Raw genomic sequence first — 27190 nt, 5'->3', positions numbered from 1 at the left:
TGAAGTGCTATTCTACTTCTCCTAACACATGTCCAAGGCCTGAGCAGCTTTCTTTTTAATGTCTGACATCTAACCTCCCTCTGTTTCCACTGATCCCACAAATTCAGACCCTCATCTCTTTGTAGCTAATTAATTGTCAAAGTTATCTCCCTGGTCTCCAAATTCCCTTCACTGCAAATAGCCAATAAAACTTGTGTTTCTTACCATAAGTATTTCCATAAACTTTAGCTTAATGTAACTAAAAATCGGTTCTGGTACCTCAGTGGTTTTGTTTGACTTGTGTGATGTTGGTATACATAGGATTTAGATTTTTCTTTTAAATTTTCAACATTGCAAAATCAGGAGACTTTATGTAAAAATCCAGATTAAGCTCTTTTTGAAAAACTGGGTACTCACATGTAGAAAAATTCAACTGTTTAACTAATATATTCTAGATTCTGAACAAAAAGAAAGAAACATTCGGGCCCTTATGGAGCTTACATTCTTATTGTGGGGAGGCGGACAATAGACAAAATGAATAAGTAAAATGCATAGAATGTTGGATGGCAATAACCTCTGTGAAGGGTCAGGAGTGGATAGAAAGGGCTATAATTTTAAATCATATAGTCGTCGAAGGCCTCACTGATGGAAACATTTGAGTTAAAAAAACTGAAAGAGTAGAGGAAGGAAAACATGGATTTGTAGAACTTTGCTTTCCAATAGAGTAGCCCATAGCCACATGTAGTTATCTAAATTTATATTAATTAAAATTAAAAATTCAGTTTTTCAGGCATGTTAGCCACAATAAAGTACTCAATAGCCCATGTGGCTAGTGGCTACAAAACAGATTTAGAACATTTCCACCACTGCAGAAAGTTCTATTGGACAACATTGCAGAGGAAGAGTATTCCAGGCAGCGGGTTTAACAATTGTAAAGGTCCTGGGGTGGAACATTGCTTGATTTGACCTAAACAGTGCCATGGCTCTTCTGTTTACACATTTCTACTATTCCCTATTGTCTGCATTATACTGCAGCTGAATAGCAATTGTCATTTCTCCCCTTAACCTAAGCCTACTTTCCAAAGGCCCTTAACTGATATTGAGTTTTAGACCCTTGGTCAATGCCATAGAATCTATGGGATAAAGTCCAAACTCCCTGATCTTGCGTTGAGAAGCTGTGTGAAAGAGAGTGAAGACCAAGAATCTGGATTAGGAGACAGAACACGTGTGTTCTATGTTGGAGCAGAGTAGGTTCACGGTGCCAGTGAAAAGGCACAAGCACCCACTAATCAGAACGAATGGTGACCAAAACTGTCCTGGAGGGCCTCTCCTGGACCAGGACTAAAGTTCTCCTGGACCTTTAGTTGGTGTTTCAGGAGGAAGTTTGGAGTATGGAGTGGCATTCTAGGACTCAAGACAATGACTGATTACCAACTGGAATGGAAGTATTTCAACATTATATAAACTGGTGCAGCCTTATATGGTACAAACAAGTAGGACTTCAGCCTTGAATAAATATATGTGATAAGTATTTGGAAACTGTAATGACTAAAGAGAGCCCTTTCCAGTAAACACACACAGTTTAAGAGGACAGGATTTAAGGTTTTCTGTAGCGTGTTACCCGCCTCTATTCTAATATTTTCTCCTGCTTCCCCATTATGTTATCCCTCTCTCCTGCCAGCATGACATGTTCTCAGTGCCCAATAGGTTCTGCATCATACCACCTTGGCGATTTTCTCATGTTTTCCCTCTTTACTTGAAAGACCTTCATCCTTCTTTCTGCCTAGTTGAATCTTCCCCACTCAGCTTGAAGGCACAGTTTAACTCCCTTCACTGACTCTTTGCCCATCCCAGGCCAGAAGCATTTCTTGCTCTTGTGGCTGGGAATGTTCATTAGCCACACTCACTTGGCAATTACCAAGAGCACAAGGCAATATCTTTTTTTTTTTTCTATATGTTTATTTACTCTTGGGTCAAATCTTAAGTTCCTTGAGGGCAGAGGTCATAGATCATCTTCCTTTTTCCTTACACAGCCACATTTCCATATATATTTGCCAAGCATCTACCTTGTGTGGGGCTGAGGGTACTGTGGTAAACCAACTCAGGACCCTGACCTCCTGTAATCCTTATTTGTCAATTTTATTATTATTTTTTCAAGTGAGTAAGCTTATTCAATTCTTACAAGTCTTAGGCAAAGATGGGGACCCCAGAGTTTACTCATAAGGGGTAAAAGCCCTAGCCGACCGTTTTTTCAGACTGAGCCGGAATGTGAAGATTCACAGCCACCTAGATTTTAAGGCCCTGCTGGAATAGTTTCACTCTCAATGCTGCACTATTCCTCACTCCTGGAACGGTGTAAACAATGATTCACACCGCGGTAGGCCTTCACAGTTTACCAAGCACATTCATCACAGGCATCAGGCTTTCAGGGAAGGTCAAGTTCCAACACGTTAATAGAGATTCACCTTCAGGTCACCAGACTTGCACCTCTTTTGCTAAACACCTATCATAACCGACATAAGTTTTCCCCTCTCATCGTGTGATGATGAGTGTGCCACGGAGGGGACAGTGTGGGGGCAATTCTGTCTCAACGGCGTTTGACTTGTAGCAGAATACAGAGCCTATTTTGAAGTTCTTTGGCAAAAACCGTTTCTAGGGATAGCGATTACGATTTGGGGTTAGGCTGTGCAAAAAGCAAGGAGGGGTTGGGAGGAGGACGGAGCGTCCCAGACTCCCAGTTCCTTGGTCGAAGTCCAAGTTGGCCCTGGCTGTTAGGAAAAGGGGGTGAAGCGGGACTTTTCAGCCTAAAGGGAATCGGGGGGAGATGGTGGGCAGTAGAGTGGGCTTGGAGGAGGATTCTGGGAATCCCACACCTGTGGAAGAGCCGGTACACAAGGTGTCCTACCCTCCTCCTCTCGGGTTCCGGGAGTGACAGAGTGGGGCCGGTCCGCAGGGAGGTGAGCTGGAGAGGGCGGGGCGGGCCGGGGCGGGGCCGGGCGCACCTGGGCGGGAGGAGGAGGTGCGCGGGGCTGAGCCTGGCGGGGGCCGCGGCGCGCGCCAATGGGCAGCGGCTGGCAGCGCGCCCCGCGCCCGAGCCGCAGTCGCGCCCTGTCCCTGCCTGGCGAAGGCGCGGACGGCGCGCGGAGGCGAGCGCGGAGGAGAGGAGGCGCCGGCGCCGCAGCCGCCGTCAGGGCATGAGGATGGCCGTGGGCTCCGTCAAGATGCAGGCGCCGTGCGAGAGCCCGGCCCTGGCCGCGGCAGCGGTGGCGGCGGCGGCGGACGGCGTCCTGCGCCGCAGCCCCAGCGCCCGCGAGCCGGAGCGCGAGCAGCCGCCGGCGCCGCCGCGGCCGAGGCTGAGGGACCTGCCCGCGCTGCTGCGGAGCGGGCTCACCCTGCGGAGGAAGCGGAGCGTCGCCGGGGGCCGGGTGAGTGGCATGGGCGGCGGACACGTGGAGCCCGCGCCCACCCTCCCGGGCCGCTGAGGAGGGCGTCTCGAAGTTGGGGAGGTAGCAGAAGGGGCGCCCTTGTGCCAGACTGGGCAGAAGAGGGTCCCGGGTCTGCAGGGTCGTGAGATGCCACCCCGGTGAGCGACGGTTTCCCCTTCCCCCAGTTGCACCTGACTTAACCCAGGAGCACCTGGATTCCGGCTGCCGGACAGCGGGCATCGCCGGGAGAAGAGCCGTTTGCCTCTCCCCAGAGGGGAAGCTGCAGGTGTCCGGGTTCCTAACAGTCGGCCAGCCCTGTCCCGACAGCAAGCCTCAGGCCCCCCGAGTGGGATCCCGGTTTGCAGGAGGCATGAGACGTGTGCGCTTGTTTTGGACGCCCTGTTGCGCGCTTTGGGCATCGGGACGGGCTCTGGCCGCCGCCACCGCCACCGCCGAAGGGGAGACCTAGGAGTTGGAAGTCCCCGGCGAGCTTCTAGCTCGTGGGTTCCGGAGCCTCCAGGACTTAGTTTTCGGTGACGCCCCCTTGAGCAGGAGGGTGCACGCCCCCTAGAATCTTAAATATTGACTTCCTGATGGTGTGATCGGATATGATTTCCTGGTGAAGGAGTGTCCCTCGTTGGGTTCTACGTGCATCTAATGGCCTGAGCAGGTCAGACATGTTTCGTACGTTAAGAGAAGCTGGACAGCCTGCTGCTCGGCTCCTGGGATCTTTCCCAAGCCACTCAGCAGGCCCTGCCCGGGCCTCAGGCTTACTCAGGGTCATCAGGGCTTTGGGACACCTTTGGTGGGTTCTACTCAGTTTTAAAAAATTTGCCATCATTAAGCAGGCTTTATTGAGAAGCTACAACAATGTAGATTTGGGGAGCTGTAATTTGAAAAAAAATTGAAGTCTTGGTTGTCTGCCTTAAAAGAAGACCTTAATGGAGGACTTGTAGCTCTTGCAAAGATCCATTTGTGGAAACTTTTGAGTTAGGGAGAAACACTTGTTTTGGTGTGGCTTCCCTTGGGTAGGGAAGGGTCTGAATGGACATAGGTCTTCAGCCTTTCTAGGCTGTGTATTTTTTTCCTAGGCATTTTTCTTCCCGTGTAGGGATGACTATACATGATCTACCTCAGAAGATGTTCTGAGGATTAGCTGGGTGTAATAGGATGTTTTTAAGTCCATGACCAGGGGAGTTTAGGAATTGCCTACACCTTAATGTGTGCCATACAGGATTGCCTGCAAAGAAAGTGAGGAAATGTGTCCCAAAGATGTGACAGCTAAGTAAACGCGAGAACCAGAGTTATAGACTTTGCAGGAATCTAGGGAAAAGTAGGTCAAATCGCGTTCCTGTTATCCTTGAGAGTTACTTTTTCATGGCACAGAATACTGAAGACATGAGGGCAGCCAGGCAATCTGTGAGGAGAATTGCTCAAGGTTTCTGTATAAATAGATCTGTAGTGTTCATCTGCATAGGGGCTTGTGTTTCTTGCTGCCTGGAATGATGTTGTACACCTCGCCAATATACATATTTACCTTCTTAATTATTCTAAATGTGGTCGATTCTAATAATGTATACTTTATTAATCCTTCTTTGGTTCTAATACTGTATGACTTCTCTTTGGGCCATTCCAAACATATTTCGTAAGCACATGGCCAGTTTTTTATTGGAGGAAGATTGTCAAATTTTTCAATGTTGGAAACCCATAATTTTCAACTATTATCCCTTCCTTTGGCTATGGAACCATCTTTGTGATTTTGGAAATTTCACCTAACAAAGAGGTAGGATGGAATTTGAAAGAAAGAAAAGCAGGTGAATATGTACCTGTATTAGTCTGCTAAGGCTACCATAACAAAATACCACAGACTGGGCAGCTTAAACAACAGAAATTTATTTTCACATGGTTCTGGAGGCTGGAAGTCCAAGATCAAAGTGCCAGCTTATTTGGTTTCTGGTGAGAGCTCTGTTTCTGTTTGAAGACAGCCGCCTTCCCACTGTGTCCTCACAGGAAGAGGAATGGCCATTCCTTGGTGCACATGGAGGGAGAGGGAAATCTCTCTTCTTTTTTTAACAAGATCACTAATTCCATCATGGAGGCCCCATCTTCATGACCTAGTCTAACCCTACCTCCCACAGCCCTCATCTCCAAATACCATCACACTGGGGGTTAGGACTTGTTCAACTTATGAATTTTGGAGGAACACAAACATTTGGTCTGTAACAGAATGGGTTTGAAGGAAAGAGAAAAACAAGTGAGATATGCCAATCCATTTGGTGACTTGCGAGCATCTGGGGTCGTCTGGTTAGCTCCTTGGTTAGTGCAGTGATGCTGATGCAAACAAATCATGGCTTAGATTCTTCTGTGGACCTTTAGTTTTGTATCTCATGGGCTGCACCTCCAGATTACAGCTGAGTGATTATAGGGACAAGTTAACACAAATTCGTTACCACTGTGGGGAAAAAAAAAGCAGCTCTGTGCATTACACGAGTTGGTAAGAAAGTTTGCAATTTCTGTATTGACCAAGATCTGATTTAGGAAAACTTGTGCCTTTTGTCCATGCTGCCTTGGGCTCCAACAAATCTGCACAATCTGATATCAGCTGTCATCAAGTAAGCTCTTTGTAGGTTGTATTGCCCAACTGGGTGCCTGGTAGATCTCTTACTGGGAAAAATTCAGCTGACATTTGGTTAATACTACAGAACTCCCGGGTTCCTTGGTTCAGTCACTTCTAATTATACTGAATTCGAAATGCAAACTGATTAAGACTCTTTGCACCTCATTAGGCTGAGTGGGGAGTGACTAAATTTTGCTTTGTGGGAGGAGCCTAGCTACCTCCTAAAGATCAGTGGTGAGATAAGGCACAGCTTGAATTTCCACCAAAACCTATTAACCATTTTTTTTAGAACTTTGTGTTATGGAGATTATGAGAGAATAGTATAATAAACAACCAAGCTTCAACAGTTATTAACATTTTGCCAGTCTTGTATCATTTATTTCCCCCTTGCCTGCCTTTTTTTGTGGAAGCTGATGTATTTTAAAGCAAAATCCTAAACATGTCATTTCACTCATAAAAGTTTCAGTTTACATCTCCGATAAGGACTTCTTTTCTAAAAAAAGGAAACAACTTCTATGCCTTTTTCACACCAAAAAATATAAACAATAATTCCTTAATATAATTCCCATTTTCAAATTTTCTCAAAGATGTCTTTTTACTTATGATTTGTTGGAATCAGGAACTAAACAAGATCCACACATTGCCTTTGGTTGTTAGGTTTTTAAATCTATTTTATTTTATAATGTCCCCCCCCACCCCCGCACTTTTGTTCCCGCCATTGATTTGATGGAGAGAGCAGGTCATTTGTTTAGCAGAATATCCCACTTTCTGGGCTGATTTCTTACTTGTGGTGTCATTTAACTTGTTCCTCTATTCTTCATGTTTCCTATAATCGGGCAGTTAGATGTAGAAGCTTGGTTAGATTTGGGTTTGAAGGCAAGCATCCTTCGTAGGTGGTTTGTATAAAATCTATTGCCTCACATCACAAGACACATGAGGTCTGGATGTCTCTTTGTGAGATGTTAAGATTGATGAGTGGGTTCAGGTAGAGTCAACTTACCTTTCTACCTTTCACCTAATGATTTTAGCATCATAGATGGTTGTAGCCTAGATCCATTTCATTAGGCATTGCAAAATGGTGATGATCTAAATCTATCATTGCTCTTTTTTTTTTAGGGTTTATACTTTTTTTTATTAAGGTATAATTGACATACAAAATATTAGTTTCAGGTATACAACATAATCATTTGATATTTGCATATATTGTGAAATGATCACTACAATGAGTCTAACATCCGTCACCATACATAGTTACAGAATTTTTTTTCTTGTAATGAGAACTTTTAAGATTTATTCTCTCAGCAACTTTAAAATATGCAATTCAGTATTATTAACTATGGTTGCCATACTGTACATAACCTCCCCATGACATTTATTTTATAACTGGAAGTTTGTACCTTTTGACTCCTTTCACCCATTTTGGCCTCCTCCCCTTCCACCCTCCCCCACGTCTGACAACCACTAATCTGTTCTCTGTATCTATGAGCTTGGTTTTTTGTTGTTGTTAGATTCCACATATAAGTGAGATCATATAGCATTTGTCTTTCTCTGTCTGACTTATTTCACTTAGCATAATGCCTGCAAGGTCCATCCATGCATGTTGTTGCAAATGGCAAGATTTCATTCTTTTTTTATGACTGAATAATATTCCATTGCATATAATATACCACTTTTTCTTTGTTCATCCATTGGACACTTAGGTTGTTTCCATGTCTTGGCTATTGTAAATAATGCTGCAATGAACCTGAGGGTGCAGCTATCTTCTCAAGTTAGTGTTTTTGTTTTCTTCAGATAAATACCCAAAAGTGGAATAGCTGGATCATATGGTAGTTCTATTTTTAATTTTTTGAGGAACCTCCATACTCTTTTCCATGGTGGCTGCACCAGTTTACATTCCCACCAACAGCGTACAAGGGTTCCCTTTTCTCCACATCTTCTCCAACACTTCTTATTTCTTGTCTTTTTGATATCATTCCTCTTGCATTTTTTTAGGTGGAATTCTGTCTATAAAGAACTTACCTTCATGAACTATTGGGGTCACCTGAAATTCAGATTGTGTAGGAAAGACAGGGAAAAGGCTTAATTTTTTCCTTTTATCAATTTCCTGTGTAATGATTTGGTGCCCTAACAACCTCCCGTGATAATCACTAAGTTTTTCTTCGAGTATCATTAAGAACTTGTGGATGTTAATGTGTTTGTTTCAATCCATTGCCCTCAGTATTCTTTTTGATGCTCAACTTTTTCTTATCTTCTATATACTTTTTACAAGTCCCCAGGAGTCTCTGATACCTTTCTTGCTTTCTGGCACAAGATATTCTAAGCTTATCTTGTCCATTCCCTGCTCCAGATCTGAAGTCAGCCATTTTCCCAAGGAGCACTGATTCTTTTTACTGAAAACTATTCATTTCCCCAACTTTTGCCTCTCTTAGTGGTTGCATCTTAGTGGTTGGTCTTATGCCTTCTATTTTAAGTTTTGTTTCTTTTTAAATTCTTCTCATCAGGCTGTTTCTAAGACTGTCATTTTCTCCCTCTAATGAAATAGCTGTAACTACCATTCCCTCTTTCTATATATACTGTCAAAGTGCTGGGACTGACTTATTTTGGGCTTTAGCTGCTACCTATTTTGGTCTTTTCTGCAGTGCTCTACCACCTTCGTCATCTCCTTGAAATCTGTTTCATTTACAGCAGCCAGAATGATTCACCAATTGTGCCAAGTTGACTGTTCACCAAAGTCCTCCAGGGATTCTCAGCCTTTGGATTATTCTTCTCCACCCTGACCTCTTCTCTGTAGCCACCCTGCTCTCAGGCACGTCCCTGAGGCATGGCAGGTGCCTTCACACTTAAGAAACTGGAAGAACAGCTAGCTGCGGCTCTCCATGTGTGGTTCTCTCTTTTTCATTTACACTCTCTACCCAGATGATTCCCTCTCAAAGGGGAACAAGGTAGCCCATTTCCTTTGTCCAAGCTGGAGTGCTTTAGGTTTGACTTAATACCCTCCTCTGACAGAAATAAGACTTTGTTGATTGAGAAACACATACTGCTCCAAGGTATATCAGTATGCCCAATTTATGGTCTTTTTTTTTTTTTTGGTGAGGAAGATTAGCCTTGAGCTAACATCTGTTGCCAATCCTCCTGTTTTTGCTGAGGAAGATTGGCCCTGGGCTAACATCCGTGCCCATCTTCCTCCATTTTATATGTGGGACGCCTGCCACAGCATGGCTTGAGAAGCAGTGTGTGGGTCAGCGCCCAGGATCCAAACCTGCAAACCCCAGGCCGCCAAAGTGGATCACGCGAACTTAACCACTACACCACTGGGCAGGCCCCAATTTATAGTCTTTTTATACACATAACTTACAGGCAAAGCATGTAATTTGTTCTTTGTATTTAAATTAAAATCAATGGCTAACACTTCATAACATTTAATTATGTGCCATGCATGTTCTGATATAAACTTCCTTTAACCTTCACAACAAGCCTATGAGTTAGATGCTATTATTTGCATTCTACTGATGAAGAAATTGAAACACAGATGTAAGTTGCCCAAGATCACAGAGTGGGTGGAGGGAGGGAGGTTTGAATCCAGCCGGTCTGGTTCCATAGTCCATCCTCTGAATTGACTCTCTGGTTTTCCTCAAATGCACTGAGGGCAAAGGGTCTGTTTACTGTAAGCTACCATAGCCTTCTAGTACCTGCTGATATGACCTTACTACTCTGAGAGTGGTCAGTGATGCTGCTGATAACGCCAGACGTTAACTTTTCTTTCACTTGAGCACACAGATGCTTGTGATAGACTTACTGGGGCGGGGGGGGGCGGGGGGAAAGTATTGCAAATACAGGTGAATGGTAACTAATATTTACTAAAAAGTAGCATTCAGTGTGTCACAAGCAAAAATCACTCACCTTGATCAAGGCCAACCCAAAAAGCTTGTGAATTTGCCCGCTAACTTTTTTCTTATCTGCTTATAGTAGCCTGTCAGAAGACAGAGGCCATTAAGGGGGGCATGGTCTTCCAGGGCAGGTGAGTCAGATCAGATATGAGGGACATAGGGTGATCTTATTTAAGAAACATTGACTTCCTACCAGCTCGAACCTTGACACTGTTTTGTAAAACTGTGTTGACCATGGCTACAAATAAAGTAAAACTCCACAGATGCCACTTCTAAATATATTTATTTGGGAAGAAGGAAAAGAAATTATAGATTCATTTGTTCTATTTTAATTTCATGTGAATTCTAGAAAGGAACTCAATGGCGAGTTAATGCTGTACTTACTTTATCTCTTTCTCTCTCCTTTGACCCCTCAGACGGCTTGGTTGCGTAATTAGATCAGAGGAAAAGAACATGGGCTATTGCTTCAGAAACTGGATTTGAATCCCAGTGCCTCTGGAATCTGTGTATCTCGCTTGAGTTATTCTCTGAGCTCTCTAAGCCTCAGTTTCTTCCTTTATAATGAGATGTACCACGGATCAGGTTTTTCCAAGAATAGAGACAGTATATGGAAAGTTTTGGGCACATTGGAGCTTAAATTTTTCCTTCCCAGCAGATGCTGATTCTAGGCAAATGGACTTTCATGGACATATTTATGGAAATCTAGGCACAAAAAAAATTTTGCTTTCGTATGCTATGTCGGATACCATGTTTTTAAAAAATGTGATATCCTAACATATAGTGAATATTTTAGGTGGTGTCTAAATGCTGGTACCATAACAAAATAGTCTAGTTTCACACTTGCACTGTCTCTTAAATTGACTTGGCAGTGCCTGGTAACTTGTGTAGCTGAAAATAGGTGGAAAGGTGGGAGATAAGTCACTGGTGATGACTTTGAGTACTTGTGATTTTTTTTGCCTCAATATTGCATAACAATACTTGTTAGGAATACTGATAATTCCAGTAATGATATGTGACCTGGAAGTAGTTCATGAGAAGTTACAAGATTTTATGTGAAGGCAAAATAGTTAAAATCAGTGACTTATTTTTTTGTGGTAAATTATTATTACAATAAATCATTCAGACATAGATATGGAAAAGGGAAACTCCACAGACACGATTGTGGATACTGGCACATCTTTTTCAAATTGAAACTTCAATAGTCCCCTAAAGGTGGAGGTCTTTTCGCCTATGAGGAAATTACAGTCCAGAGAGGTTAAGTAACTTTTCTGTGGTCACCCAGCTAGAAAGTAGTAGAGGCAGAATGGAGCCCAGGACTGTCTGGTTCCGAAATCTGTGGCCTTTCCACAATACCATGTTTTCTAAGACTTTCACGTAATTATAATGTGGTGTATTGCAACAATGGGTGCACGAGACATTTCAAGTCTTAGTGCAAAACATGGCTAATTTTCTTTCCAGTGTCTTCAGTAATGGCTTCCAGGACCAGTTTTTAATTACTCCCAGTTTTGGCGATGGCTTGAGCAGTAGCTGTCTGTCATCTCCCAGCAATACCAGCTATTGTACCACAAACGTGAAGGTTGGCGTGACTCATCCCAGAAGCCATTGTTTTCTCGGGAGGTTTGGAGCTGACTAGCTCCATGTTATTAACGTACTTGGAGATTTATAAGACGAGTAGGTTCCTTTTCTGGTGTGTGTGGAACACTGGAAGAAGAGGTAGAATGAGTTTCTCGTAATCCAGGATTTATGTTTATGCTGGTGACTTGTTCAGTGTTTAAAAACTTCAGATTAGGAAGTGGGAAGTACGCATACCTATCAAAGTAGATGAACCTATTTACAATGGAATAAAATCATTGACAATACACAAATATCTTTTTAAAAAACTAAACTTTGGTATATTTACCTTTTAATGCAGTGTGATTACCCTAAGCAAATGGCTCTTCACCTTTTTTCTTTTTTGGATCCCAGGCCTTTTTAAGAATCAAAGGATAGCACCCCAGAAAAATGCAGTCGTGGATGTAATTTTGCGTCTCATTTCAGAGGGCTTGTGGATGTTATGAAGCCTGGGTCACCACAGACCCCTGGTTAAAAAGCCCTTCACTAGCCTGCCTTCTAGAGAGTAGCACCATTGTTCTATCATTATTTTACTTTTCATCTTTCTTTCCTCTAAGAACCTAGCATAGTATCAAGTACTCGTTCAGTTGTCAGTAACTATTTCCTGGAATGAGGTCTTTTATAAGTTTGTTGCATTGGAAATTGTTTGCCTCTGAATGTAGCCAATCCTTCAGTGAGCCCTGGTAGGTGGTGGTGGTGGTGATGATGATGATTATTATTTAACAAATCCTGATAGTACATTTATGGCGTCAGGTTGTTTGAAGTACTTTAAGAACATTAACTCATTTAATCCTCATAACAGCCTTAGGTGGCAGATGTCTTTTTTTCCAAAGAGGAAAATGAGGTACAGAGAGGCCAAGTAAGTTGCCTAAGATCACCCGATAAGTGGAGGAGCCAAAATTTGAACCTGAGAAATCGCGCTCCATATTACGAGGTCTACCTATTCTGCTGTATCCTCTCTCTAAGTAAAATAATTAATATAGTTCCTTGATTATAGTCTCTCTCTCTCTTTTTTTTTCATTTTAACCTTTTTAAATAGGGATGCATGTTACAACTGATGTAATCATTTAGTGGGATATTTTTTTTTTTCCCTGTAAAGCTATTATTAATTTGATGGTATGTCTTCAAATTTTGGTATCTTAGAATAAAGGAACTATGGCAAGTTATGTTTTCATTTTTAAATGTAGCTATATGGTTTATCTGTAGAAACATCAAAGTAAATCACAGCTTTAAAATGGTGCATACAAACACAATCCGTATCTATTTATGAAGTGTGAAAAATGTGAATTGAGATTATACTAACAATTTATATTGTGTAGGTAATTATTTAAATGTCAGAGAAGAATAAATTTAAATTTTTCCTACAAAAAGCATGAATAGCCTCAGAGTAATGTCGAAGGTAGAAGAAACAAAAATTCTTTTAAGTGAAATTATATATATATAAAGTTTATATATTTGTATATATAGTTTATTATTGAAAAATAATTATACATTTTTAAAGTAAAATTTGAAAGTTAAAGTTCCCATATAAATTTCTTATTTTTTAAAATTAAGACCCATGAATATACCCAAATGGCAGTAGATTTAGAGTAGCCTTTGAGTCACCATACTTTGTGTGGAGTTGGCAGATCTCACCTTCTGTGACTCACTTAATCTTTTTTTGTATTTTATCTGCTTTGTTCATGAGACGTTGGCTTCTCCTTCGTAAAATACCTTTCTTTCATTTTGCACTGTTTGTGTTATCTGTAGAAAGAACATAATTCAAGATTTCTAATAAGGCAAAACAAACCTTTACTCAAATTAATGAGTGCTGAAAACCAGAGCTTCTGCAATCTAGCTGGTTGTCTTCCCATATTTTTTTTTCTAACTGGTCTAACAACTTAAACTCCAGCCCCATTGGTGGTTTTGTTGTTCAGTTGAATTTGACCTTGTCAAATCATTTACCTGCAGCTGTTATGAGGTGTACATGCAAATACTTGTGATTGCTCAACACTTATGCCTTTGGTGCTAACTGTAAATTTATTTTACTCTCTCCTGTTACTATTGAGGGAACTGAACAGCTTATCACTTCTGCTTGGTCTAACACTCTGAATGTTGACTATAATGAACAAACACTACAAATGGTTTACTTCTGCATATTGTGCTGTGAGTTTATATATAGGTATGAAGTCTTCTTCTGTAGAAAAAAAAAGGAAAGATATGTGATGATTCCTTTTAGAAATAGGGGAAGTATGATGCCTACTTCAATCCATTAAAATAGAATTTGTCTGTGGTGTAGTAGAGAGAACATTTTTCTGTGTATTTATCACTTAAAGACTATTTGACCTGGAATAAGCCAACTAACCTTTCTGAGTCCCTGTTCTTTTTTTTTTTTTTTAAAGATTTTATTTATTTATTTTTTCCCCCCAAATCCCCAGTAGATAGTTGTATGTCATAGCTGCACATTCTTCTAGTTGCTGTATGTGGGACGCGGCCTCAGCGTGGCCGGAGAAGCGGTGTGTCAGTGCGCGCCCGGGATCCGAACCCGGGCTGCCAGCAGCAGAGCGCACACACTTAACCACTAAGTCACGGGGCCGGCCCTGAGTCCCTGTTCTAAGGTGGAATACCAGTGTTCTATTGTGAGAATCGACGGTGAGCTAGGGGATCAGTTTTCATGTCTTGCTTCTTGGCTAACCAGGTCAGAGCAGTGGTCTTTCTCCGCTGAGATGCCAACTCAACCCCAAGAATACTGTGAGGTGTATCTTAGACAAATGGAAAGATGGATCTTTAATATTCACCACATCTCTTGAGTTGGGGGTTAGGGAGATAATGTATTAGTAGAAAGAGCATTTGAAGATGCCAGAGGAATCTAATTAAATCAAGAATTTGTGATATCAAAAGAGTAAAAAGAACATAACTATAAATCCGTTTCTAGAAGATTAAATGGTTTGTTTGGCCATAAACAGAATTCTGGGAGAGGTATTGGAAGAGAACTTGTGACAGCAATGCTTTGTGTCTGGTGAGATCTTACCAAGCAGTTTTATCTTCTTTTAGATAAGAGGTTTATTGCTATTGCTTATCATCAATGAAAGCTATTTCTTAACCTCAAATTAGCATCAATATTTGTTTTCCTCTACTATTGCAAATTTATCAGAAATCTTCAAATAACACCGGTTGAAGCATTAAAATTTCCAACTCCTTTTGGCACATAACTCCTTTAAGAGAGAAAAAAAAAGCTGCCTAGTCATATTCTAACCTACCTTGAATATCTCATGAAGTTAGAGCTTAAAAACACTCAGCAAATTCAGTTCATCAGTAGTTGACTGTTCGCTCTGCTGTCATTTATATAGTGCTTTACATTTACAACATGCTTTCATATACTTTGTTTTACTATTTTCATAACTCTGGAATAGGTACTCCTTTCTTATACAGACTCAAAGGCAAATAACTGAGCTTTTCTATATGCCACAACCTCACCATCTGTGAAGCAAAGGTAGTGGCCACTTCATGGGGTGGTGAGGCTAAGTAAATTAACATGCACAGCACTACTAAAATAGAGCTAGTTATGTAGAGAAGGCTTAGTAAGTCTGAGCAGCTGCTGTTGTCATTGCCATCATCATCATCATCAACATCAACATCATCATCATCATTGCCTGAAATGACAGATCTGAGGGATTCCAAATGATTTTTAATCCCTTTGAAAAGCTGGAAGAGATCTTATTGGTTATATTGTTAGCAATTAAGTAAGAAAACTGAGGCTCAAACAGTGGTATGTTGCTGAAGGTCGTAGTGAGGAAGTTAAAAGAGTCAGGGGTGGGGCCGGCCTGGTGGCTCAAGTGGTTAAGGGCGCGCCCTCCGCCATGGTGGCCCGGGGTTCGCCGGTTCGGATCTCGGGCGCGCACCGACGCACTGCTTGCACCAATGCACTGCTTGTCAAGCCACGCTGTGGCGGCGTCCCATATAAAGTGGAGGAAGATGGGCACGGATGTTAGCCCAGGGCCAGTCTTCCTCAGCACAAAAAAAAAAAAAAAGAGGAGGATTGGCAGATGTTAGCTCAGGGCTGATCTTCCTCACACACACAAAAAAAAGAGTCAGGGGCTCCTTAGGCTGGACTTCATTTAGTCCATGGGTCTCTGATAGGTTATCTATGGACTATTCTCCCTAAAGCTATCAAAGATGGGGTCTAAAGGAGGACTTCTCAAACTTTAGCATATATGAGAATCCCTGGAGGGCTTGTTAAAACACAGAATCCAGGGCCCTAATCTTAGAGACTTTGATATAGTACCTCATGGATGAGGCCCAAGAATCTATGTCATTTATATGCATATCATTTATACTGCATTTATATCAAGTTCCAGATGATGTTCATGCTGCCAGTTTATGGTCCATACATAGTAGCACTGGTCTAAGGGCCTCAAAAGTTTGGTTACCATCATCAGAAAATTACTGAGGCCAGGAGTCTACCTGGTTTTCTATTTGCCACCTCCATGACGGGAGGCCAAACCAAGATGGAAGACCATGACAGTAAGACCTTTATTGAATTAATAATATTGGAAACTCCCCTTTATGGTTTCCACAGAGTGACTGGCTGTTAAAAAAGAAGTGATGAGTATTTGGGACCTAAAGGGCTCATGGCAGCTCTGCTGATTATTCTGTTTGTCCATCCCATGTCTACCCTTTTTTGTTCTAATCTGTACCTTGGAGGCTGCCCTCTATGGATATTCATCACCAGGGCTCTCTTTGCCATCTGGCTTTGGTTTGGGTTCAGTCAGTGGAAGGCCAGGAGGAGAGAGAAGTCAGGGGAATCTGTCCCTCCTGCTCCCTCTTTTTCAGGGTGGTGCGGGCAGCGTCTGTGACCATCTGTAACTACAGCTACTGCTGGGTAATCCCTGCTCAGTCACTTCAGCCCTCTCTAGCCTCCAGTAAAGCTGTGTCTTCCCCTGGTCCCTCCTGCCTATGGCTGTTAAATGCTTGTCCTTATTGGCCAGTGTGTGCTGCAACATTTCCTGTTGGGTCCCTGAACCTTGCACACACGTCTTTGATAGACTCTTTTCTGAGGGGACCCTTGACTGATGGAGGAGCCCAAGGAAGCAGTGCTGGGAAGAGTGACAGTAGGAGGTGCAGCCTTAATGAGAAGAACCACATGAGTGGAGTGGGCTGTGGCAGTGATTGGGGCAAAGAAGCTGGCGTAGCCCCTGAAGAGGGGGTAGAGGATAGAGGGTGAGGAGCAGGGAAGGGGCCTGGCCTCTGAAGTGGTGTGCTGGGTTTAACCACAGAAGGTCCCGAGAGGTTCCTGGTAGGAAGCTATAACTGTGCTAGAATGTGACCCAAGTGTCATTTCTGCATCATTCCTGTACATAATCTTGGATGGCGAGGGTTCAGAATCAGAGAAGCTTTTATACAAGGAATTTGCATTCTTTCCCTACAATTGCCTGACAGTTTTTTTTTCCTGCCCCTGACTTTTTCCCTGACACCTTTAGCATTGTTAGTCTGTACACAGGCATTATAAGACCTTTATGTGGTACTTTGATCTTGCTAAATTTTGTCACAGTATATTGAACATGTTCTGAAATGCCTGCCAAAACTACTTTCACAAAGTAACAAATAGTTGAATAGAATAATTACACCTTTGGTTCCTTTGCCAATGGGTTCCAGTGATGGGTGTGTTAATAAGATGAAAACCATTTTTCATGGTTTTGGTGCTCAGCCAAAACATCTTCTACAGTAAGCTCACCGTGAAGCAGGACCACAACACAAATCCGTACCAGTTCTGTGTCATTATCAGTTCCTTTTTATTGAAATGTTATGCCCAGATTGAAACTATTTCCCAACTTTTATAGATAATTTTGGGATAGTAAAGGTTGAATACCAACATCTAAATACCTTGTCTTAGTAAATGAAATGTTTAAAGACAAAACAGGCCCTGAATCTCAAATTTTCTGTTATTACAATTCTTTAGGAAGAAGAAAAGTTCTCTATGGGGAAAAATTAACTCTGAGATTTTTTTCTCCTCTTTCTGAGTTTTCATATATTTGTGTGTCAGAAGGCATGGATGAGTGAGGGAATCGGAGGTGTGACCTCATACAATTGAGGCAAATCTTGATGAATCACTCATGTTAGTCACTGTGGTCTATGACTTAAGGCCTATGAACCCTTTGTTTTTGCTCCACTCTCCCCTGTTTCTGGCCGTTTATCCAATAAGATTTGGTGGCTGGGCACCCAGAGAAGACAAGCCACTGGAAGCACAGAGGGGAGGAGCCCTAATGTGCCGAGAAGGGGATGGAGTCTTCGTAGATGGAGGCTGCCCAGAAGTAGTGATGCGTGAACATCGCTGTTAGTGGAAACTGACTAGAGGGAATAAGAGGGATTCTAGTCCAATAACCCCAGTGAGGGAGTCCATATCCTGTCCAGGGAACAAAGAGGAGCTCGCTGTGGAGGAGTGAGCACGGCTGGGCCCTCAGGTCATGCAGCTTCTTTTCCAGTCTCAGACTCTGGGGCAAGGACTTTTCTTGCTGATCTACCTTGTTTCCACCTCCAGTCTGGAGTGGAAGTCCTCCCCATTCCCCTAGCTGGAGAATGAGCCCTTTCTCTTCTTAGTATCTCCTTCTCTGGTTTGGCCCCGAGAAATCTCGGGTTAGCCTTTCTCCTGGTTTTTTGAAGGCTCATCTCCTTACTCACTTCCCTTGGAATGAGCTATCCGTCTTCATTTGGGGTTTCGTTTCCTTTGGCTTTACCATTCCTGTTTTCTTCTTCTCCTCCCCCAAGCTTTGTTCCCTTAGGCTTTCCTGGTGGGCTCTTTGCCCAGCACATCTTCTCTGAATCAGCTCATCCTATTGTTTGCTCTCCTTGTTTCACTGCACAGCTCTCCTATTTCTTCATCCTTTGACCGTTTACCTGGCCCCAAGTGAGGGCCCATTTCACGTGGAAGAGGATGCTAGATGCTCTTTTTAGGAGGTTGGGTGATTTAAGACCACTTTTGCGTGATTATCTTTAACACGCAAGACTGTTAAGACTCTCAGGAAAGCCCTCATCCAACCTCCCTTAAATTTTTTTTAGACAATTTTAGCTCTTACAGCATTTACATCATCCTCTCCTCCTCCATCCCTTACCCTGCCCTCCCCACCCCACCCCCACCCCCTAAGAGCAACTTTTACAAACACTCAAGTAACCACTATCTAACTGATCTGCATGAGGGGATGGAGAGTTTACAAATGTGTTGATTGTTGATTAGCATTATGTTTTCAAAACTACCTCCTTTAAATAGGGACTTCTGTCTTTGTCAGAGGATGTATACAAGCAGGTATTGCTCTGGTGAGAAGTAAGATTATGAAATTCAAAATCAGTTTCATTTCTTAATGACTAATAAATGTAGAAGTTTCTGCTTAAGCAATTAGCTTTGGGAGTACAAGGCTAAATAGAAGACAAAGTAAAGCGGATGAATGATTTTTTTTTTTTTTCGCCCGGCAAAGCGCCAGTAGATAGTTGCATGTCATAGTTGCACATCCCTCTAGTTGCTGTCGGATGAATGATTTTGTTAATCGTTCTTTCAGTGCTGGCAGCTTCTTGTAATGTAGCATACCCCTCACGTCCCAGACTGCCATCCAGGGCAGCCATCCTCGCTTTTGCATTTCCTGGTATCTTTTCTTCCTTCTAAAAATCTGTATTATGCACCTACTATCTGATTTGTCAGTCAGGATACTCTAAGTTTTACTGCAGTAACCAAAATACACCAAAATCTTTGTGGCTTAACATAACAAAAGTTTATTTCTTGCTCACAAAAAGAGCATTTTGTCTCTGGGTGCTCTCCAGGGTGGCTGTCGTCCATGTGGTGGTCTGCTTCCATCTTATGACATTTCTGTGTCATCATCTTCCACAGTGACTACAACATGTGAGGAAAGAATGGAGAATTTCACATGGATGTTTAAACACTTCTGCCTGAAGTGACTTTTGCTCACGTCTCATTGGCCAGAGCAAGTCACATTACCTCACTGACACCAAGGCACTGGGGAAGTGTCCTCTTCCCAGGAGCTTGGGAGGAGAAAAGCACAAATATTAGTAACATCTCAGCATCAGAAGCTGAGAATACAGAAGTGAATAAAGGCATGATCCCAGTCTTCAAGTCCAGTGGGAGAGAGAAACGTGTTAATAGTTTTAAAATGTAGTTTTATAAAACTGTACAAATTACAAAATACAAAGCATGATAACTACATGATAGAGCAGAAAGTACCTTGGGATCACAAAGGGGATGAGAGGAAAACTTCAGAGTGGAGGTCATGTAAGGACTGGGGATTGTCTGTTCACCAGGTTTACATCGACATTACCGTGGTAAGGGTGGTATCTAATTTTATTTTATGTGCTGCATAACATCTAAACTAATAATTTTGGATACAGCTCAAAGAAATAGGCTTATCTGTTCTTTAAGATCTCAAGAAAGAAATGAAAGCAGTCTGTCAGCAATAGAACTGACAGTTCACATGAAATGCAACACACAAGTATCTCTTTAATGAAGACTTGCAAAAACTACTTTTACTGAGCAATTATGCTACTGACAGTTCTTTGATCTCAAAAATTAAACTTGCTGTTACAGTGTGAAATGAACAAAGCCAAGTGTAAAATGACAATCAAGGTTAGTTATTAGGCAACAAAGGTTGTATATACAATACTTTGATTTGCCCAGAGATTCTGACATATTTTACATTAGATATAAATGGGAGTGATGTGTTAACAGTGCCAAGAATTTGCTTTATAGACAAAAGAAGACAGTCTCATCCTCCGATCTAATAAAGCCATATTCTTGTCCTCTTTCACTGCTGTAGCCTCACTAGCCTTCTTGCTAGTTGTCCGTCATGCTGGGCATGCTCCCACCTTGGGGCCTTTGCACCTGTTATTTTCTCTGTCTGAAACCTTCTTTCTCCAGATACCCCCTCACATGCTTCAAGTCTTTGCTCGGAGGCCATTCTCTCAATGAGGCCCTTTAGCCACCTTATTTAAGATTGTAACATCTACGTCCTTCCCGTGTCCTATTCCTGTACCACCTTGTAACATAAACAATTGATAATTAACTTATTTATTTAGTTTATGATCAGTTTTCCCCCTCTAGTATGTAAGCTACCCTAGGGCCAGGATGATTGTCTGTTTCATACATGGTTGTACCCCACGCAGTTAGACCAGTGCCTGGAGATAGTAGGTTCTCAATAATACTTGTTGAACACATGGGGGATATTTTTTTCCATAAGAGTTTCTCTAAACTGTACATGAGGTTGTATACTTACACATATTTTCCTTCCATAAAGCCTCACCACTTTTTTATTCAATAAATATTACCATGTGCCAGCTACCATTCCTTAGGGGAGCAAGATTGAAGACCACTTAACAAGCTCATAGACTGGTGGAGAAACATGTCTGATTCTGCTTGTAATAGTTAATTAAATTTAGCAAGTATTAGAGTGCCTAATATGTGTAGATATTGAATAGGATTCTAAAATTCTAGGAGCTTATTCTTTTTGAGAGTGACATGCCAGGACTTAAGATTCGTCTCTTCATATCATTCCACTTTTGTGGAACACCTCTTCCCCGATGTCGCTGGGTCCAGTCCCACACTCTCAGCTTTTTCTCTGCCATGAGACACGTGAAGTGTGGTGCTCACATGCTTGACCATCCCAGGCTTGAGTCAACAAATGGTGGATTATTTTTCCCATAAGAATTCCACCAGACTATACGTGAAGTTGGTCTTCACCTCTTGCTCTCCCACTCAGAAAGTATATTGGAAAAAGATGTTTTAGGAAACCAATCTGCTTTGATAAAAAAAAATTTGTTCATAAACCTCAGTACTTCTCTTACTACTAATAAAGCTCCTATGACATATGGCAACTATGTGTGTCATGACGGCTCATTTAAGAATAATGGGTTTAGACAATATATACTATGAGGAGAAAGGAGATTGAGCTTGATTAGCAAGATTTAAGAGAACAACTGGGCAGAGGTAGTATTTAAGGACAGGACTTAACTAATTGGTGAGACTATAATAGGTAGAGAAGACATTAGAATAGGTCAGGGCAGAAGGGAGCATGGCATGTGATAGGGACATTGAGAGGTGGGCTTGGCTCGGGCAGGAGAGAACTGGGTAAAAGGGATGGATCTGTAAATTGAGGGAAGGTGATAAGTGATCTTGAGTTTGCCTTTTTGTCTTTGTGTTAGCCTTGTTATCAGCAATGGAAAATGTCAATGGAAAACCTGTATACTATAGAGGTTGCCAGACTTTGTATTTAATTCCCTGTAAATTTTTTTTTTAAGTGGGAACTAACATATGACTTCAAACTTTTATTTTGCCAAATAAGTGTTGAAAAAAATGAAATACCTCCTACATTTCGTAAGAGAAAGACATTTAAGCCCAAAGGCCAAAAAACACAACCCCCGAATAAAGGACTACCCTTCATAATTAAGTTTAGTTTTATAAAAAACTTATTTACTACATTGTCCTTATTCTTATTGTGCCTCACTTTGACATTTGGGAACCACTTCATGCAATACATGTGTGGGTTTGGGGGACAGAATAAAGTTGAGACTATATGTGGACATGATCTAACAGATGGAAGGTGGCAGTCACTATCAGTTGACAGAAGCGTTTCTTTAGAAAGATTCGTCTAGGCGGTGGTGTGCAGAATGGAGAAAGGAGAAGTTGAAGGCAGGGAAATCACTCAGGGGCTTGAAGTCCAGGTGGCAGGGGCTGAGGGCCTGATACAAGATGGAGGCATCGGGAATGAGAATTCTGAGAGTTTGGGAAGGACAGGATGCCAGGATTTAGTGATTTCCTTTCTGTTTTTATGGGCAGCTAAAAATCAGCAAGCACTCAAAATAAGTTCCTGGTGTTGAGAGGAATATAACTGTTGGAAATATGACCAAAGGTTGTCTCTATTCTATGTAGAAGGTCTCTCAGATTCCTGAAACTCTTGTTTAAGAAATTATGAGAAAGAATATGTGTGTGTGCGTATGTTTAAATCAAAAGTTGTCTCTGTGTGTCTAAGTCAGCTTATGTGAAAGAAAAAGAGGGAAAGGAGATGCTTTTTAGGTGACTAAATGGTGGTATTTTTCTCGAGGACATTATTTGAAGTTTCAGTTTTTTGCTTTAGGGAAGGAGAGACTAAATGGCAGTCTGCTACTATTCTGATGCATCGCCTCAGAGCTGGTACTGCCTTGTGGCTTCCAAGCTGATGGAAATGGATGTCTCCCCCTTTCTCCGTCTCCTCCCCTCTCCAACACCTTGTCCTCAAGCTGCATCTGCTCTGTGCCAGGTCTCCACCTTCAGTGCCGGATAAGCATTGTGCCAGCTGCCCTCAAACTCAGCCTTGGGTTAAGGCGGAGGAAGATAAGGTAGAAGATAGTTCATGTGGGCTGACTGGGTATAAAGGAGAGTGTTTATTTCTTTGAATCACTCCTGACTTTTTCCAGTTCTTAAATTTCTGTGTGTGTGAAATCCAGGGAATTGTGGCCTAAAGATACTCATAGCTGCTTTTCACAGTAGACTCAGGTAGAAAATGTGAACTTATGTAGCTGACCACACGAAATCCACCTGCTTTTTGCTTGAAATTGAAAATAATGAACCCCACTATTTCTTACTTTCATAAATTTCTTGGTAGCTGTTGCTTCCCACCCTGTAAGATGAGGATTTTGCTCATCTACATGACAAATATGCCCCTCCCTATGCCTACCTCCCTCTTCCCAGTGTTCCTCAGGTAATTGACTAGTTATTGGGCCAGAGCACAGTGCAGGCTCTGTGTTCACATAACCTTGTCTCTATAATTGGATTTGGGACTGAGTCAATCAGGGATCTTGATTACAAATAAGAGAAACAAACTCTAGAAGGATGTTGGAGTACAGGTCGACCTGCAGAATTATTAGAAGACTGGAGAGGTAGGCTTTGAAAAGGGCAGGAGCCAAAGCCATTTCCAGAGAAGAAGCCACAGAATGTAGGGATTAAGAGCACAAATGCCAAAACAACCAGCCTGGGTTTCTCTGCCACTCATCAGCTCAATGACTGTGGGCAAGTTACTTAACGCTTCTGTGCCTCCCAGGATAATAATAATCGATATTATTATATCGATGCATATAATAAATGCATCGATATTTGTAAAAAGTGCTTAAGACAGTGACTGGCAAATAATAAGCAGTATATCCATGTTTGGTAACTATATATTTCTAAATGAGTTTGTGTGTGTGTATATATATATATATATATATATATATATATATATATATATATATATAGGCATTTATCTGCTAAATATATTCCAGGTTGCTCTCTAGGCTACAGACTTTCCTTCCATGCCTACAACCTCTTCTTTGCTCACACAAGCTTTTCCCTTATCACAAATTGCCAGCCTTAGTTCAAGGGCTTTGTTTCAGTTCTTCATGGTTCCTTCAGAAACATTGATTTTGGAACATTATTAACAACAGAAGACACATAAAGATCCCAGTCTCTACATTTGGGGCTTAGTTAATTTTTTTCTACCACTTTATGTCTTTTTTTTTGGACATTATATTTTCATGATTTTTTTTTGCTTTTTGTTTTTTTGCAGGGAAAGATTCTCGCTGAGCTAACATCTGTGGCCAGTCTTCCTCGTTTTTTTTATTTTCTTTTTCCTCCCCAAAGCCCCAGTGCATGGTTGTATATCCTAGTTGTAAGTCCTTCTAGTTCTTCTGTGTGAGCCGTTGCCACAGCATGGCAACTGACAGACAGGTGGTGTGGTTCCGCAACCGGGAAACAAACCTGTGCTGCCAAAGTGGTGAGCACCGAACTTTAATCACTAGGCCATCAGGGCTGCTTCATGATCATTTTTAATATCTTTCTTACTCTCGTCCTGTTATTTTGTTAAATGAGAAACAGCCAAAATGGAAACTCTTATGGAAGATAAACCATCCTACCTCTATGAAGATTTTTAGGACCCCCCCCTTTTTTCTCAAGGTGGCCTTAATATTTAAAAATAAAAAAGAACAGGAGATGTCTGCAATACATCTTTTTCCTCTTCAGTTTGATTCAGAGACAATTCCATGTATCCATTCTTTTGCCGAGATACTCTTTCCCTTAAAGAAGGTCGTTAAGGGTGTTGGTTATTCTGGCAAACCAGAGCATAGTCTATTTACACAGAAGCTTTACTTAAAAAAAAGAAAAATCAGTGACTAAGTATATCCCCTGTGTTGAATATGCTGTTTTGGGTCCCAAGGTTAGTGATGACTCTCTCTCTCTCCCCATACAAACATACATAGCATATCTAGGTATAGAGTCATGCAGTTCAGCTTGGTTTTGAATATGTAAATATGTAAGTACTTAAATATTTATCTATTGAATATTTTGAAGATTCAAGTATGTAGCTAAAAAAAGCGGAAATTTTTTCATGACAATTTAACATGAGAATTGTAGAATCATTTTAATTAAATGTTAGCATTTAATATGAATATATACAGTAATGGGCTCAGAGTTTATCTCATTTGGGAGTCAGTATAAAGGGATGATTAAAAACGTTTTGTTTCAGTTATATACGTATATATATGTTGATGTGACCTGGGTCACCATATAAAATGTCCTCCTTACTGTGGATTGCAGTCAAAAAAGTTTGAAAGGTAATGATTTAAAAACAGCCACAGCCTCTTCCAGTTGTGTCTCTGCTCCCCTTGTAGTGGGTTGCTCCCTCCGGCATAAAAGAGTGTGAGAAAGCCAGAGAGAAGGTGGTTCAAGATTTAATAATGCATCCCCTGAGGGTTAATAGGACTGTGATGGTGTCAAAGTGTTTGTTGTCCAGCTTGAGATACATAAGTGAGAGTTGTGTGAAAGGAATTGCCTGCCATGAGTCATGGAATTAATTTAAAATGGGAAAGCTTTCAAAAACAAGTTTCCTTATGTGTGTCAAATTTAGTCTGTAATAAGAAATGGGGATTGACTTTTGAAAACCTTTTGTTAGCATTGAATCTTGACTACAGAAATGTGGGTGAGTGGAGGGGAAAAGTGCTTTGTCAGGAAAGAGCGAAGTTCTGTTCTCTGCAGGTGGAACAGTCTTCATTTTTACCTTCATATTTAAGGCTTTATTTATACAGGCGACTTTTGTGCTGCATTTAAATACATTTACAAGAAGAAAACATGGGCACACAATTGGGTTAATTAACTCCTGGAGCTTCATTTGCTGGTGATTACATTTCTAACATTGCTGTTTAAAACCTCATTGAAATGAAGAAGTAGGTTTGACAAGGCATGGAGGTGCAGGCAATTCAGGCAAAGTTTGAGAGTGCCCCAGAAGAGAACCTTCAACCTGGATAGTATAGCTTTCTCTCTGTGTTTATTTACTTAGTTTAGGAGATTATCATTTGTAAGTAAATTTGGAATTTCAGAATCTATCTTATATGGTTTAAAATTTTTAATTGTGGTAAAATACACATAACATAAATCATAACCATTTTTAAGCATCATAACCATTTCTAAGTGTAAACAGTTCAATAGTGTTAAGCACATTCACATTGTTGTGCAACCAATCTTCAGAATCATATATGGGTTTAAAGCCAGAAGGGTATAAAAGCTTTATTATAAGTATGCTTTTACCCTAGGATTTTAACAGTATTTTAGAAGTCTAAGTTTTTCTGTTACTCAGCGAGTGTCTTCTAATTCATGGCTTTTGAAATAAGTAATAAAAATAGAAGGAAACCTGTGGTTACTTGCTCACTGCTGTCACATTTCTGAATGTACTCCTCTCTTGAAAGTTCTTGGTCAACTCAGTACCACTTGTAACAATTTTTTTTTTTTCGGTGAGGAAGACTGGCCCTGAGCTAAACTCCGTTGCCAATCTTCCTCTTTTTGCTGAGGAAGATTAGTTCTGAGCCAACATCTGTGCCCATCTTCCTCCATTTTGTATGTAGGATGCCGCCACAGCGTGACTCAATGAGTGATGCACAGGTCTGCACCCGGGATCAACCCGCAAACCCCGGGCCACCGAAGCAGAGCGCGTGAACTCAACCACTACACCACTGGGCCGGCCCCAACATGTAACTATTTTTAATGGAGTCTTGTCCTTTTATTCCAAGGGACACACATAATATCAAACTCAAACTGGTGTAGAAATACCAAGCTGTTGCAGGCCTCATACACTGGAGAGGGGCATTTCTCTCTTACAAAAAATGAAAAAGTTTCAATCTTGTGTTCTTTTGCAAAGACTTTGGTCTAATTCAGTTTTATGTTCCATCTATGAGTTTCAAAATAGTATTCAGTCTAGTTTAGGAACTACATTAAAAACAACTATCTTGGTAATTTAATCTTACCTCAGTGAAAGATCTGTATGGAAAAGTAGTTAACTGAATATGTACTTACAGGCTCTTTAAAACCCCTTTTCCTCCCATGGGTTGAGAACTTCTTCCCTATCTGCATGTTGAGGTCTGAGGACTGGTATTCTCTTGTATTGAACTGGAGAGTTGTCACTTGGAATTCAGGAAGGAGTATGATGGATAGTGGCCATGAGGCTGAGATTAAAACGTAAATTTTTGCTTATGGCTCTGATGAAGCCAGTGTCCTCTATATGAGGATCGCACTTAATAAAAACATTGCAGTGCAATTTGCATATCCAAGAGTAGTAAATGCAGTACCTGTACCCTGGGACAGAGGAGGGAGTTAGATTTTACTAGAAACTGTGTTGACCATGTGCCTTCCTATCATG

At 41.4% G+C, this 27190-nt stretch overlaps 1 protein-coding gene across 2 annotated transcripts in view; it reads left to right on the top strand.

Moving 5' to 3' along the window:
- The first annotated feature begins 3128 nt into the window (after positions 1–3128).
- RAPGEF5 (Rap guanine nucleotide exchange factor 5) overlaps positions 3129–27190 on the top strand; it is a 220801-nt gene continuing 196739 nt past the window's right edge. For both annotated transcript variants that reach the window (XM_087428762.1, XM_004418931.3), the window contains exon 1: positions 3129–3404. In XM_087428762.1, coding sequence (XP_087284888.1) covers positions 3174–3404 — 231 coding nt within the window. In that variant the 5' untranslated portion in view covers positions 3129–3173. The remainder of the gene's footprint in view (positions 3405–27190) is intronic.

The sequence above is a fragment of the Ceratotherium simum genome, chromosome 1 (genome assembly GCF_057802395.1).
Source record: "Ceratotherium simum simum isolate JZ-2026a chromosome 1, ASM5780239v1, whole genome shotgun sequence".
Lineage (NCBI taxonomy): Eukaryota > Metazoa > Chordata > Mammalia > Perissodactyla > Rhinocerotidae > Ceratotherium > Ceratotherium simum.
The sequence above is the reverse complement of the archived record's forward strand: the minus strand, read 5'-3'. Positions and strand labels throughout refer to the sequence as shown.